General features: G+C 50.9%; 1 protein-coding gene across 3 annotated transcripts in view; it reads right to left on the bottom strand.

Moving 5' to 3' along the window:
- The window catches only part of Sardh (sarcosine dehydrogenase), a 57,076-nt gene that overhangs the window by 3,451 nt on the left and 37,426 nt on the right, over positions 1-16,199 (bottom strand). For all 3 annotated transcript variants that reach the window (XM_013346054.2, XM_013346053.2, XM_005346216.2), the window contains 3 exons: positions 4,555-4,717; positions 3,625-3,793; positions 35-170 (listed from right to left, as the gene is read on the bottom strand). In XM_013346054.2, the coding sequence (XP_013201508.1) occupies positions 35-170; positions 3,625-3,793; positions 4,555-4,717 (468 nt within the window). The remainder of the gene's footprint in view (positions 1-34; positions 171-3,624; positions 3,794-4,554; positions 4,718-16,199) is intronic.

Genomic DNA, 16,199 nt, shown 5'->3' with positions numbered 1-16,199 from the left:
GAGGATCTAGAAAGGGACAGGGAACAGAGCTCACCGGCCCACCACTGGGATCTCGGATGTAGCCATAGGCGATGGTTTTGTTCACAGCGAACCCAAAGTCAGCCCTCCGGACATGGCCCACCACTTGGCCGTTTCTCCAGATGGCCTCCAGGCCAAACATAGGCACCTCCCTGAAAGAAGCAAAAAGATGGCTGGAACCCCAGACTGTGGTGGGAACACAGCCTGGGGAAGCGAGGCAGCTGGACTTGACTGTGCATACAAGAGCCTATGCCACATGGGTATAGGTACCCTGCCAGCACCTTGCAAGCCCCCAGTAGCCCGACTCCTGACCTAGAATGACAGGGGGCAGGATAGAAGTGAATGAGGGAATGAAATTTAACTGTAAAGCCGACCAGAGCCCCAGCACTTCAGAAAGACCCCACTCCATCCCTTTTCATTTAACTCCTTTTTAAAAATCTATGTTAATTATAGAAAATAGTGGGGAGGGTGCTGGAGAGATGGCTCAGCGGTTAAGAGCACTTGTTGCTCTTGTAGAGAACCTGAGTTCCGTTCTCGGCACCCATGCCAGGTATTTACCACCTCCAGGGGATCCTGTGCCCTCCTCTGACCTCTGCAGGCACCCGTGCACATATGGCATCCACTCACATGGACAAACACATGTGCATCCATATAATAAAATCTTTTAAAAAGAAAATACTCTGTTGTGAAATCATCATGCATGTACATATTTGCTCTGCTCACACCCACCCCCTCTTGTCCTCTCTTTCTACCCCATAGTCCCTCCCCTTTTACTTTCATGTCACACTCACACAAATAAAGTTTTTAAATAATAAAATAACACATAAACAACCCCCCCCACAAAAATACAATTCCATTCTTATCTCTGGGTAAATAATGGGTCAACCATACACCACCGTGTATGTACCACATTTTCCTAAAATTCATCCATTGTACTGTGCATGGTGGCACACACCTTTAATTCCAGAACTCAGGAGGCAGAGGCAGGCAGACCAATGTGAATTCAAGGCTAACCAGGTCTACACAGTGAGTTTCAAGCTAGCCAAGTCTACATGGTACAACCCTGCCTCAAAATAAAAATAATAAAATAAAATCCATCCATTGGTGGGCATCTGAGCTGGTTGTATATCTTGGTTCTTACGAACCCTGCTGCAGTTACCATGGCTGTGCCTCTGTGGCATGCTGACTCAGAGTCCTTTGGTATACACCAGGAGGGCATAGCTGACTCATATGGAAGTCCCTTGGCCACGGTGGCTAGAATGACTTACATTACCAGCAGTAGGGGACAAAGGTTCCTCTTTCCCTGAATCCACACAGCGTTTGCTGCCGTTCCATTCCTTGGTGTCAGCCTCTCTGGCTGGGGAGAGCTGGGATCTCAGCATAGCTCGGGTGTGCATTTCTCTCATAGCTGAAGACACTGAGTAATCTTCCATAAGCTGACTGGTCGCTTCTCTTCTCTTCCAGATGTCTGTTCAGCGTGTTGCCTGCTTACTTACTCCCTGGGTTATTTGTGGGGTTGTTGTTTAATTCTCTGGCTGTTCTTTGCATATTCCGATGATTCATCCCATCAAGTGGATTTCTCCCATTCCACAGGCTGCTTCTTCACTCTGGTGATTGTTCCCTGGGCTGTGAAGAGTCACGTTTACTTCATGCGATCCCATCCTTCAGTTCACACTGACTTCCTGAGCTCTGGAGGCTCACTCTCAAAGGCCTTACCCCGTTTGTATCTTGAAGCACATTCCCTCGGGGTTCCTCTTGAAGTCTCAGTGGTTCAGGAGATTTGGATCTTGTCCATTTTGGGATTATCTTCACATAGGATGGAAAGCAGGGGTCTAGTTCACACATCTGCAGGGTTGTTAGCACCATCATGAGAGGCTGCTTCTCTCTAATGTGGTTCTGGAGCCACTGTAAGGGTTGTGTGGTTTGCTTCTGGGCCCTCTATTTGCTCCATGGGTCTACACGTCTGTGTTTGGGCCAGGACCATGCTGGTTTTGTCACTATGGCTCTGCAATATAATTTGAGGTCAGGCTTGATGCTGCCTTCCTCATTGCTTTGGTTGGTCTGCATCTTTTGCCTCCATGTAAGTTTCAGAAATTTTTTTCTAGTTCAGTGAAGAATTCCATTAGAATTTTAACAAAGAGTATGCTGAATCTAGTTTATTTAACTGTCAAGTGGGCTTATTTTACAGTGTTCTGGTAATCTACTTTGTATACTATACTAAAGGATTTTCTTCATCAATGTACTATATTAATACTAACATTTTTGATTCAAGATTCAAAATGGTAGACAAAAAGAAAAAGAAGCCCACTAAAATCTAGAAACATCAATGCCTGGACATGGTACCATTTGGTGCCATCTGTAGACTGCTCCTCTGGGCTGTCATCAGAGCCACAGTGGCGTGAAACCTTCCCCAAATGACAAGAGTCAGGCCAGGTTTGGGTGCCCTCTTAGGTCTGCAGCTCAGAGCCACACCATCTGGAATGGGGGCCAGGATGAAGGAAGGCTGGGGAACACCTCCTCCCCCACATCCTCTCCAGTCACTCTCCATGGGACAAAGTGGTATCATAGTGGCTCCCAACACACCCAAGTCCCCTCAAACCAGCAGGCACACATCATCGTGTGCCTTGCAGCCAAGAGATGCAGGGACAGAAAGGAAGCCCCTGAGCAGGACAGATGTCCGTCCTCTGCTCTGGAGCTAAACACTGGCCTCAGGAGCTTTGTAGAGGCTGGGGGGAGGGTATGACAGCTCCACCCCACCTAAGAAGCTCCTGCCACCCAAGCTGGGCAGCCTCAGGGGAGTAGGTGACATCTCAGGAAAAGGCCACAGTATGATGACAGACCCTAGCTCTGCCCATTGCCCCTTATCACACTTGACGCTCCGAGCACAGTGACAGCATCTGTGGCTGGCTGTCAGCTGCACAGCAACGCCCAAAGCCACCTCCCGGTCCTGGAGACAGTTGCTATGAGAATTCCTATGGGAACCACCGCGTAGAACCCAGGCCTCCAAGATTCAAACTCTCCCGGTGACTCGGAGCACTTGAGCCTGGCTACCGGTGACATGTTCCAAGCTGCTTCTTGGTGATCAGACTGGAGGGCCGAGTTCCTCAGAATGGGTTTCTCCTTTCTCCTTCGTGTCTCTGACACTCCGTGGTCCTCATTTATACACGGAGAACAATTCTGCCTAGTCGGGATTTAACTGGAACAGGATGGGAGGTGGCTCCAAAGAGACAGGGGCACCAGCTTGTAAGTAGGGTTCACCCTCCCAAGTCACCATGCCTGGCTCTACTCACCACAGTTCAGCTGTAGCACCTTTCCCTTTTAAATGCCTTCATTAGAGAGTGTTATGCTTTCCCTATGTCCCTGGCGCCCTGCTGACACCCCTACCTCTGACCCACTCCTGGCCCACTCAGAATTTGTATACCAGTTCTGCTTTTACCAACACCTGATGTAGATCTTGTGTTGTGGATCTATATCTCCTGGGCCTCACTTTTCCCATCTGTAATGGGCCATCGTGAAAGGGAGGCTGATCTGAGGAAATGCCAGTCCCCGGGGCTATCACTGGAAATGGTAAGTACCTCTCCAGCGTGGACGGGCTGGAATACTCACTCTTCCACAGTGAGGCATACTAGGCGCCGGTAGAGGCCTGTGGCACGCTGCTTCTCCAAGGCTTCACGGCCGAGGAAGGGCACTGAGGACTTGAGCTTACAGGTGAATGCCAATCCTGCCTCCAGGGGGCTGTCGTCAGGCCTCAGGTCTGCATGCCAGTGTCGATAGCCTGTGGGACAAGGGGGACGGGGCGAGTGTCCAGCTGAGGTGGGCATCAAGTCTTTAGGAAATATATGTAGGTGCTTCCCAAACCCACACTATTCAGTCCCCAAATCTCCACCTTCACTGTTGCTTAGCCAGCTGGGCAGCCAGGGAGATGGGGTAGAATCCTGGACTCCAGAAGTTTCCCTATATGAGCTCTTAGAACAGACTAGTCCTGTGAGCTTTCCAGTCCCTTGTACCATCAGGATGGGGTGATTGGTGGACCTGGGAAGTGGAGTAAATCACTCTTGGGGAAGGGCAGATTCCATTCTGGGATCTTGGGGAAGGAGATGAGGTAGCCACCAGTCAGCAGCCCAACCTGCTCGGAGTCTTCACCTCTCGGGAGATATCTGGGTGTCGCTAGTAATACAATCCCCATATAGGCAAACATGAAGCCTCCAGCACCCAGTTCTTTAAAAACTCAAAAAAAAAAAAAACAATCTCTCAAGGATACCACAGTGAGGAATTCAACCCCTCCCCACTGAGACATACTCTCTCAGGATTCTAGGGAGTGCCTCACCTCTCTGAGTCCAGGTGTGTGCCTGGGGACCCCAGAATCACTTCTGAAGCCCTGATTGGGAGACCCCATGCATCACAGGCAGTGAGGAGGGTTTGAGAAAATTTACAAGGCTGGGAGATAGAGGGATTCATGATGTGAAAATCTGGACACCAATGACAGAAACATCCCCAGCTTCTTTCTGGTAGCTTGGGTAGCCTCCCAGGACTCACCTTTCTCAATGCTCAGGGAGTCAATGGCACGGTAGCCTGCATTGACGAGGCCATGCTTGGCACCTGCAGCCATCAGAGCCCGGTACACTGGTATGCAGGATTCACGGGGGACATGCAGCTCCCAGCCCAGCTCCCCCACAAAGGATAGCCGTATGGCCCGGACCTGGAGAGACAAGGGTGTGAATCAGATATAGCTGCCTCAGGCTGGTGAGGTCCAGGCAGACTGCCACTTACCAGCCAGGCCTAGGCCTGCCTGGTCACATTGTCAACAAGAAATGGGTTTTTTTGAGGAAAGTTCACACGAGCCTATCTGGGAATCTTGAAGCAAAGGAAGAAGATTCAACTTAGAGAGAGCAGGAGACAGTCTCCACCTCTGGGCCTCACACCTCAAGAGGGATAGACCAGCTGGTTCCCTACCATCAAGGAAGTGACCAGAAGCTGGGCAGCTTAAACCAATAGAAATGATCTCCATGTCTATTCTCGGGGTTCACTGCCTCAAATCAAGGCACGGCAGAGCCATGGCCTGGAGACTCAGGGAACCCCTTTCTATTTTCTCCCAGAGCAAGGACTCAAGTAATGGTTTGACTGTATCTGCCACACTCAGCATCTTCTGCCTCCTCCAGCTGCCAATCTCTGGGTCGTTCCTGCCTCTTACCAGGACTTTGGTCCTGTGCTAACTCTGAAGAATCACATCCCGACTCCTGGGACAGTTGACAAGGACCATCAGCATGATAGGGTCTGGAGTCACCCAGGAGACAAACCTCCAGCCATGCTTGAGGGAGGCTCTAGACTGAGTTAACGAGAAAGCTGGTGCCCATATCCGTCCCTCTCTCTGCTCCTGACCATGGATATACTAGGACAGCTGCCCCAAGTTCCTGCCATCATACCTTCCCCACCATGATGGATCTGACCCTCAAATTGTGAGCTCAAATAAACCCTTCCTTCCTTGTTTGTTTTTGTTTTTCAAGATGGTTTCTGTGTAGCCCTGGTTGTCCTGGAACTCGCTCTGTAGACCAGGCTAGCCTTGAACTCACAGAGATCCGCCTGCCTCTGCCTCCTGAGTGCTGGGATTAAAGGCCTGCGCCATCACCACCCGACAGCCCTTCCTTCTTCAGGAAGCCTTTGTTGGGTGTTTTGTGATGGCAATAAGATATATATATAAAATCATTCAGTCCCATCTGCCAGGACCTTATTCCCAATTCAAGCCACAGCCACAGCTTCTGCCATCCTGAACCTGGACTCTCATTTGGAAAAGCCCGAAGCCTCTCCCATTCATGGGAAGCAGGTGAGAAATCATGGGCATAGTTCGTGCCCTGCCTGCACCAATTCAGGGTGGCTACATGCCAAATCCGCCTTGGGCATTGTGGGTTCCCGAAACTGCGGTTCACAAACACATGAATGGTGGCAGCATTTATCTGCTGTCCCTAGGCTGAGAACTTCACACACACACACACACACACACCCCACCTAATCACAACCGTGCAAGAAGGGCACTGAGGCCCAGTGGGGAGAGCTCAGCTTGGTCTGGGGTCCACACCCACACAGCCAATATGAAGGCTACCTTTCCCAGAAGATGCAATCTTTCTAGACATTTGGCTTAGGTACACAGCCATAGTCAACACATCCAACAACTGATGCCCACCTCCCCAGCCTTCGGGCAAGTTCTGGGATGTGAGTGAATGTCCCCAAGGGTGCAGTCCAACCTCACTATTCATCTCATCTATGGAATATGGGGGCCTCAAAACACCTCACAACTAAAGAGGCAGGTGGCCAGGCCTGTGCTGCCACCCCCATGCTGGGTGGGGGAGGGAGCGACCCTGCTGTCTGACCATAAAGCTAGCACCTTATGAACCCCACAGTCTAATCACACAACCATCACGGGCCTGGATCCTAAATGCCTTTGAAGCAGTACCACTTGCCTGGCCGTGTGAAAAAAAAAAAAAACAAAAAACCCAAACTAATGCAGAAACTGTGCTGTTGACATTTCCCTGCTTCCCGGTGCAAGCTGCAGGCCCCTGACAAAGACTGCCTTGTCACCAGGGTGCTAATTTTAGACAGCCCCCGAAGGAGCTTGGGGCTCAAAGCCAGCTTCGTTTTGAAGCAAGGAAAGTCATTTTTATAAAGTGCACCCAACCTTGCCTCCATGTTCAGGCACTCCTCACACAACCATACACACAGATAGGGTGATGTCTAGGGGCGCTTGAGGACTTCTGACCTCAGTGGGATACAGGGTGACCACTTCTGGGTCTCTACCGCATATCAATGTGTCCCACGGCAGGTGCCAAGAACTCCTGAGAGGGGACAGTAGGTTCTTTTCCCTCCTGGCAAGGTAAAAATTTGGAGACGGCCACACACTTTCCAGGTTCGTAGATCCTGGCTACCTGGGTGCCTTACATTTTTTTCCCCTAGAAGCAGTAAACTAAAGGTGGGTCTCATTGCTTCCCAATATTGACACACAAGGATGGGACAAGGTTGAGAACAAAGACATCGGGAACTCATTGTCCCCACTCCTGTGGGTCAGGCATCTCCCGGCCACCTCGAGGGCTCAGGCTCTGTGCCCTACCTAAGGAATGTGCTTCAGACAGGGTTCCTGAGCAGCAGGATTCCAGAAAGCTCTGGGCCTGATATATATTCACCTCCATCAAATGCTGGCTCAGACACTTGCGCAACCGTACCCATTGCTGCTCAAGTCACACTTGCAAGGAAATGGAACCAGCCTAGATGCCCGTCACTGGATGAATGGACAGTAAATGTACACCGTGGGATTTTATTTATCAAAGAATAAAATTATGAATTGTTTAGGAAAATGAACAGAAACGGAAAATGCTGTGTTAATTGAGGAAACCCAGTCTCTGGGAAACAACAATTTACTGGCTCACGTGGCTTCAAAAGGCTCACAAGAGGGCTGAGGATACAGCTCAGTGATAGGGGTCTTGCCCGGCATGTGGAAGGCCCTGGGTTTGATTCCCAGCACCACAAAAAATTACAAAATAAAGAAAGCTTGAAAGGAGGCAGAGCTCCTTGAAAGATGCTGTTGGCAATGGACTGGTCCAGAATTGTGCAAGGTTGGCAGGAAGGGCCTTGAACCAGGTTTTGTTAAAACCATTTTCTCACCCTCAAGAGTCCATATTAAACAAATTCAGCAGTTTTGAGACACAAAGCCAACCCCATATTCTCCTCTGGACTCCACATGCATGTACATACTCAACCTCATACCCGCATGCACGTACACAAATATGAACACTCAAATACACTACACACACAAAGAAATATAGGTGTTTGAGGAAACAGATGTGTGTATCCTGATGTAAACAGTTTAGCTTGTGTTCACGCATCAAAATAGCAACAGATACCCTGGCACTAACTGCATGGCACTAGACCACACATGGTACCCCACTACCACATGACTCCCTGCCATTACGTGATACGGAACCTCACCACCATACAGTACAAAACCATCACATTGTACATCCCTGCCACACAGTACCCACCATCAATGGTACCATATCACCACACCCTTACATCCCAGTACATGGTGGGTGCCCCCCACCACCACACAATACTCCATCACCACGCAGCACCCTGCACCATGACATGGTACCCCCACCACCACACGGAACAGCTACACTATATAGTACCCATCTGCCACACAGTACCCCACTACCATACAGTACCCCATCATTACATGGAGCTTCGTTAATATGTAAATTTTGTGTGTTAGCATAGAATCTACAACACCCCCCCCCAAGGAACATCTCCAGTGTAACTGTCATCCAGAAGCCCACCCCTAGGTGCCTGAAGACACTTCCAGTGGACCATAGGTTAGGACTTGGGTTATCGGGAGGATACACTGTGATGCCCAGAATGGTAGCGCTGACTCTGACTTCGACTTAATGAACTGCATGAAAAGTCAAAGTCAAGCAGCTCAGACCCTTGGCCAGGCGGACCACACTGGGAGTGTTGGGACAAAACATCCTGCCTGAGGCCCGCTCTGCCTCCTGTCTGGAAATGGGCACTTTGAATTAGACCACAAAACTGAGGCTGCAGAGAATTCCCAGTAGAGGAGATTGTACCCTAGAGTTATGCATCTGGTATCAGGGATAGATTATTAGTTACAAATAAAGGAGCACCTTTACAACTCAGGGGTCCCACTGGGAGACGACACTGTCCTGTCTGGCCCTGGCTAGGACAAGGACTCGGGATCCATGGTTTAGCCAGTGCTCCTGAGCCAATGGCCTGTCAGGACCAGAGCTGATCATATGGTAAGCAGAGCCCCAGTGACTCCTGGCCTCGGAGCCATGGATGGCAGAAAGCAGCAGGTCAAGAATGTCTCTACAGAGGCCAGTTAAAGGGCTGAAGCCTTGGAAACCTGAACACCTAGGTCGATATCATAATCATTCCGAACCAGCCCAGGACATTCTTCTCCTAGAAGGTCCTGGATGCCTGACTCTGGTATTCTGCAGGGTTCCATTGGTCCCCAAGGATGAGAGCAGAGTTCTTCTGCCCATTACGTGTGTTATTCAGGGCATTGCTAACCATTGCTCATTACAGCAGGCTCAGGAGACCTCACCTTATCCATCCACCCAGCACCAGGTCCCTGCTAGACAGCCAGCAGCCCCCACTATAGTGGTCAGCCCAGGACAAGCAAGATGAGAAAACAGAATCTCCTAGCAAAGCTTCCAGTCCACCAGCCCAGGGCTTTTCACAGTGGCGGTTTGGCCATACTGTTCCATTCTAGACAAGATCACTAACCTGACACAAGCATCAAGCCCAAGGCAAGACAAGGCTCTAAGACCCCATTCCACAGTTATCCACCTTCAAGCACCCCTTCGTTTCTAAGACACAGTCCCAGGATCCTAACCTTTGGCAGTCCAGAGTACACTGTCCAGCCCTCCTGGCAGCCAACTGATGCAGGACAGATGAGGAGTCAGCCACCCAACCAGGGCAGATGCCGTAAGGGCCAAGGTCATAGGATAGTCAAGGACAGAGCTTTGAACTGGAGACTGAATGCTTCTCCCTGGCAACAGACCTTGCCTTTTGAGTCTCAGCTTCTGCTTCAGTGGAACTGCACAGTCATAGTTTTTGCCTCCTGGGACTCACATAAGCATGCCACAAGACAATCACCCTGAAATACAGTCAAGTAAGGGACCCAGGGAGGGCAGGTCATTGTTCAAGACCCGGTGACATCTATGAAGGCATGTGACTGGGAGATGTTGGGAGGCAGAACTGTCCCATAACCTCTACCAGTTCCCCTGGTGTCAATGTTAGCCAGCATGGCTGCTTTCAGGTGACCAATGATTGAGCAGACATATTAATAACACTGGTCCTTCAAGTTGGATAACCTCCAAAGAGTCCTTGAAGACATCGCTGGTGGAGCAGGGTTTGGCCTTCTGCTCCCAGATCCAAAATACTGAGCTCAACTCTGAAAGACACCTCCACTCTTGAGTACTGATTTGAGAGAAGGAGCTGGGATTTCATTCAAAGGGCCAGGAGATTTGATCCCACTTCATGCACATTGCCTAGCTTCTCATCATCTGTGCAGGGAGAGGTTAAGACTCCAGGAAGGCACCCACACCAGTCTTAGTTATAGCTTGAAGGACATGCTGGTGCCAGGACAGGAGAAGCCAATCCATTCCTGGGGATTTCCCTGGATATGTGCCACCTGCATAGTCATAGAGTAGGGCCTCGAGAAGACAGCCAAAGCCTTTGCTATCACACTATCCCCCAGCAGTCTCATAAGGTTTCCAGCACACTAGGTGCATCCTCCAAGTTCAGTCATCCTTAAACAAACGAGGACCCACCAGAGGACAGAAGGAAGGGTGCACAGACACCTGAGCAGGTATAGCCTGGGCCCAGACCAATGGGAGAGGGTAAGGAAGTTGGGGTGGGACTGGAGGAAATTCTATTCAAAGCCTCAGGAGACTGCCAAGATACTCCAATTCTAAAAACATCACCTTGGAGGGTACCCCCTCTTGCATACTTGTCTGGCTTGGAGGCTAGGAGGGTGGAAGGTGAGGATAGTGGTGAATCTCTTGATGACAACACCAGGGTGCTAATGCTGGTGACGGAAGTAACGGTGAAAGTTATGGTGGTCCTGGTGATGATAGTGGATGGTAATGATGACTGTGATGTTTGGGGTAGTGATGGTGGTAATGGTGAAGATACTGATGAAAGTCACGGTGATGGTGGCAGTGGTGGTGATGGTGGTAAACATAACAAAGGTGATGGTAGTGGTGGTGATGGTGGTAAAGGTGATGGTGATGATGAAAGTGGTAATGGTGATGGTGTTGGAAATGATGAAGGCGGTGGTGGTGCTGATGGTGGTAATGGTAATGACGGTAGTGATGGCGGAGGTGATAAAGATAGTGGCAATGGTAATAGCGATAGAAATGATAAGGGGGATGATGGTGGTCTTGGTGAGAAAGGTGATGGTCATCGTAATAGCCAACACTATCATAATGGTCTTAGTAGTGGGGTGGTAGTAGTGAAGATGGTGGTAGTAGTGTGGTGTTGGTGGTAATGGTGATGATGATAGTGATGGTGATTTTGGTGGTGGTGATAACGGTAGTAACGGCGATAGTGATGGTATAGTGGTGGCAATGGGCACAATGAGTAGAACCCATCTGCTAAAGATAGGCATAAGCATCCAGTTCTTAACCAATACTGCTTGAAATCTCTCCTAGAGCTGCTCGCCCTGGGGTCTACCCCTCTGGCCTTAGGCAGGCTAGATCTGTCAATGATCGCCTTCCAGCCCCTCCCCTGAGGAAATTCCTGACCTAGCATCTCTAACCTGAGATCCCAGAATTCAAGCAGAAGATAAAGATGTCTGCACCCGCAGACAAGAGGAGTGGGTCACAGAAACCTGGAAAGAAAGGACATAAACCACTCCCACTCAGTTCATACTGGGGTCACACAGGGCGATCTGACCTCGTTCCAGCCAGGCCTTGTTCCTACATGTTCCTGGCAAGCATTTTTGCCCCCACTGACAGCTTGAATAGTGGCAGGGAACACATGCCCAGACTGCGGATGCCGTATCTTTCTTGGCTGTGTCACAGAACTGGAGTATAACATACTACGGCTGTCTGAAGAGCTGTGCCGGCTTCCCAGTACAAGTTTCTAGGCAGCTGCACTCTGTGTGAATGCGTCCTCGGTGGTACTTGGTAGTTTATCAAATGCACGTGGTATGAGCCTGATCTATCCTGAGCAAATGGAATCATAGCAGTTAAAGGCTAGGATTTCTTCACCGCCAGGAAAGAAATCCAATTTCCTTCTGATTTGATATTAATTTTGAGAGGGAAATTGCTTTACTGTTCTGCCTCATGAAGATGGCCAGCCTGGGGCTTGCTGCTTTTTAAGGGGGACCTGGTCTCAACTGGGTGTGTGTGTGGGGGGGGGTGTCCTCAGCTGAGGCGCTGAGAACACCGTGTCTGACCCAGTACTGACTGAGCTGAGCTCTGGGAGACTCGCCGGGAAAGCTCTTCCCCACTGGGGAATCTCGCTGGCCTTGACACAAATATTTGAGGAGCAAAGACAGCTGGTCTGTTGGCTGCTGAGTGGACACTCGCTTTCCCCAGCCCCCCTCTTCCTCTAGGAATCCAAAGACTGTAGCTGCCTGGCCCAGGCACAAGCATCTCAGAGAAGCACTATTGCAAAAGTCAGTGACGTCTGGCTGGGCATCTGTGACCAAGTCCTGTCATGAGTGGAGCTTGGCAACCCCAGCGGGGTTCTTCGTCTCTGTCTCTGGGCCTGGGTCTGCAGAATGTGGCATGCACCGATGTCATTGCTCGTGTCTCTGCTCGACCTGGGGTTTGCTGACTCTGCAGATGTACACATTCCTCTCCTGCAGCTGGCGGGCTCAACGCCAACCGATCTATAAATACGTGGCCTGCCTCCACGTTCTGGCCCCAGAGCCTCCGCTTGCTGATGGACAGTTCATCAACATAGTTTTAAGCCAGAACAAGATATCACTTAGAATATGAAATTTCCCCCTGGATTCCAAGAGGATTCATGATTGGGACAGATAGACGTGATGCTCTAGAAAGGACTTTCAACGTTGTCTAGACTTTGCACTACAGCTGGGGAAACTGAGGCCCAGGAAGGCTGGTTCAAGGCTGGAAGCCAGTGTCTGCCTCCCAGCTCTGAAAGTCAGTGTAATACAGAAGCATTGGTCTATACTACTCCTTCATATGTGTGGCCCAGATCCCTGCTCCCTCCTCCCACTTGCCTGGGGCCAGGGCTGTGGTCAGTCAGCCTCTGCAGCTTGAACTGCCACCAGAGGCTGAACTGGCACTCTATCTCTGGCCAAGAAATAGGAGGGCTTAAGCCACCTTGGATGTGTGTCCTGATCCACACTGAAAGACAACTTTCCAGGTTAGCATGGGCACCCCGGGGACAATCTTGATCTCTTTGGCCTAACCCTCTTTGGGGCCCTTGGGAGAAGGTGGGGCCACCAGGACAGGAGTCCCAGGCAGGGTACAGTCTTAGACAACCTCAGCTGCAGCCTGCGCCTGCACTGCCACCCCAGTCTACATGTCCCGGGAGCTGTGTTCATCAGAGCTCCTGTCCTCGGAGGTCCTCCCGATCTGTGTGGCCAAGACCTCTGAGTAAGTAGAACAGGAGAGGATAGCTGTCTGTGCTTGGGGACTAGCATCAAATGTTTCTGAGCGGAGACTGAACCACACCACGGCAGACCTTTCTTGTCACAGTGAATCACTGTAACCTGGCTCAAGGAGCCAGGCCCCAGACTCAGTGGGGTGACAAGGGAAGGTCTCCTGTTGCTATCCCATGGTGACTGTCCTTCTCATGGTACTGTGGGCCACAGAGGGTGAGTGTAGGCTGGAACCGGCAAGAGGATAGGAAGTACAAAGGCAACTGCTGGCCTCATGGGCCATCCTCAGGCAGGGGTGCCTGCAGTAAAGGCATTGCTTTGAGTCTAGCATCTCCATGTCAAACTCCTCTTACTGAGACCCAGTTCTCCCTGTGTGCATCTCCCAGGGACTCTCAGTCCATCAGCTCCTGGGCAGTGGCAGCCATTCTCCACTGCCCTGGGCCGCAGCTGCAGGCTCCCTTGAGCCCATGGGTGGGGATGCACTCACAGAGGGTGGGGGCTGCACCTGCCTTCTCTGCACTAGATCTGGCCCGGTCCCACAGGTGCTCCTAGCCAACACATCTGGAGATCATTCTAAAGCCAGGGGAAGGGCTGTTGGGGGGAGCAGGGGAAATAAGCTGTACAATAAAGAATAAAACCAGGGGTTCAGACTGGAACACTAGAACTCCCTGACAGTCCACAATGGTGCCATATGGACATGACACCAGGAGGTGTCAATAAATTGGCAATAAATGCCACGGGGCCAGTTTTGATAAGGCATTGCTGGTCTGGTCTCAAAGACACAGGCCTATCTAATAACCCCATTGTGTGATGTGACCAGACAGTTGAAATGGACATGAAGACTTTCCATGTTAAATGTTCTCTCATGCACCATCTTCTAGGCAAAGCTCAGGACTCTGCAGGATTCTGGGCTTTCCAGCTCACTACACATCCAGTTTCCCCAAGACTAGGCCCTTGGTCTTGAGAGTACTGTCTTCCCCTATCCTACCAGATCTAGGGCATCACTGAAAAGGGGTGCAGCCAAGAATAAGTGAGTAGCGCAAGCTGTATCTCTGAATCAGTAGGTTCATTTAGTAGTTCCTTTCTTAGGACAGAAGTCATAGCACCGTGTGCAAGGATATATCTGCCACCAGACTGCTCCCAAGAGCATCTCAAGACCCCATGGTGTTTGAGCATGGGTGCCACTGAGGCAGGGGAGTGGACACAGGTTCTTGCATATTGCAAACAACTAGAGAAGGATACAGTGTGCAGACCGAGGCCACTCTGCAGAAACCAGGCCTGGCATGGTTACAAACAGGCAGATGTGATAATGGGATAGACACACTAACCTCTAAGGGTGGATAGACCAGCTTGAATTTTCTCATGTTTTACAACACGCCTAAGAGTCGGGTGACATGTGCCTGTCAGCATGTCCTTGCCACATGGGGAAGACCATCATTATGCAATCATGTCATGAACTCTGGACCATGACCCTGTCCCAGGGCTGGCCAAGATCGTGGTCCAAGATTGTGCTGCGGAAGTGGAGTCTGACTTGGGCTCAGTACCCAGTCTTTGCTGCACAGCCATAGTTGGAAACAGAATGAGAGTTTGAGATGGTTTTTTTTCTTTTTGTTTTTTTACAGTGTTGTGAATTCAACACAGGGTTTTACACATACTAATCCAGCATTCCACAACAGAGCTATTCCCAGCTCTCTTTTTACTTGTTATTTTGAGAAAGGATCTTTTTAAGTTGACCTGGCTGGCCTTGAACTTTCAGTTCTGCTGCCTAGTCTCCTGCATAGCTGGGATAATGGGCCTATGTCATCTGGCTGGGCTATGGACATTATTTCATACATATTTTATGTCACTGTATTCAGCCTGGCAGAACCCAGGCATAGCCAGTGAGGACATCCCCCAAACCAGACACCTAGTTTGGGCTTGGCCTGCCCATGACCCTGGGCAGTGTGAGTTCTGTGTCAGCTCATCCTGAGCTCTGGCCTAACTCCCGGGCCCCAGGTGAAGATTCCCAGGCAGCCTGGGAGGGCTGGGGAGGCGTCCATGGCCAAAATAGGGTCCCGCAGGAGGGAGCAGCTGGAGTTGGAAATCCCATGCGGCTCCCCCCACGGTGGTCCTGCTGACGGGGGGGGGGGAGGATGCTGATCTTGACAGGAGGGGATATGTTCCCACCTGGTCTGCCTTCCATGAACATCCAAACCACACACAGACTGAGGCTACGCCAAGCCTCGGCACAGTGGAGGAGAGATGCAGCTCTTCTCTCCTCCGACCCTAACCAAAGCTAGGCTCTGGATGCTGACTAGACTATGCAAATGACCCCAGGATGCCCCCACGGACAACCTAAGCTAGAGTGCTGAGATCCGGAAGCTGCCGTATCTTTGGATCCTACTGTGCCGTTCTCTCAGACCCTACCCTCTCTGGTCCCAGCAAACGGCTTTGCACTAATGAGGCAGGAAACAAGCTAGACAGAGAACCCCCACCCCACTTCCTGAAGCCCGGTGCAGCCTCCAGGGGGGAGGTGGAGTGCAGCCTGCGTGGCTGCCTTTATCACCCCTTTCTCTCTGGCAGCGGCCTCCCTAGCACTCAGCGCCACTTTGTTTATTGCTGACAGGTCCCAGCCTGGTCCCAGGATGTCTGGCCCCTCTGTGGGCAGGAATCTCACTTCTCCAACTGATGCTCCTCCACACTCGCCCCACAAGAACACAGAGATGGACAAGAGGAAAGGAAGGGATGCGTCCAACTGGGGCCCTGCCCTCCTGCAGGCAACATGTGTGTCACCAGCATAGTTCTTTGTTCTTTGGGGATTTCCTATCTGGGCAGCCTGGGCAAAACACCCAGAGTCTCTGAGCTCAGTTTTGGGAAGCAACCCTCACTCAGCAAGGCCTGAGGTCACTGTGAAGCAGCAGGGAATAAGTGGTCCAGGAGGACCTCAGAGGGCAAGCCAGCCTTTTCAGGACACCCATAGTCACCTCTAGCGGGGTACTGCTGTGTCCGGGAGCAGAGGCCAGGGTCTCTGGTCTCCCACGTGAGGGGGTGGAGGCAC

The sequence above is a fragment of the Microtus ochrogaster genome, chromosome 4, assembly GCF_000317375.1.
Source record: "Microtus ochrogaster isolate Prairie Vole_2 chromosome 4, MicOch1.0, whole genome shotgun sequence".
In the NCBI taxonomy this organism is placed as follows: Eukaryota; Metazoa; Chordata; class Mammalia; order Rodentia; family Cricetidae; genus Microtus; species Microtus ochrogaster.
This window is presented reverse-complemented; position numbering and strand designations above follow the sequence as displayed.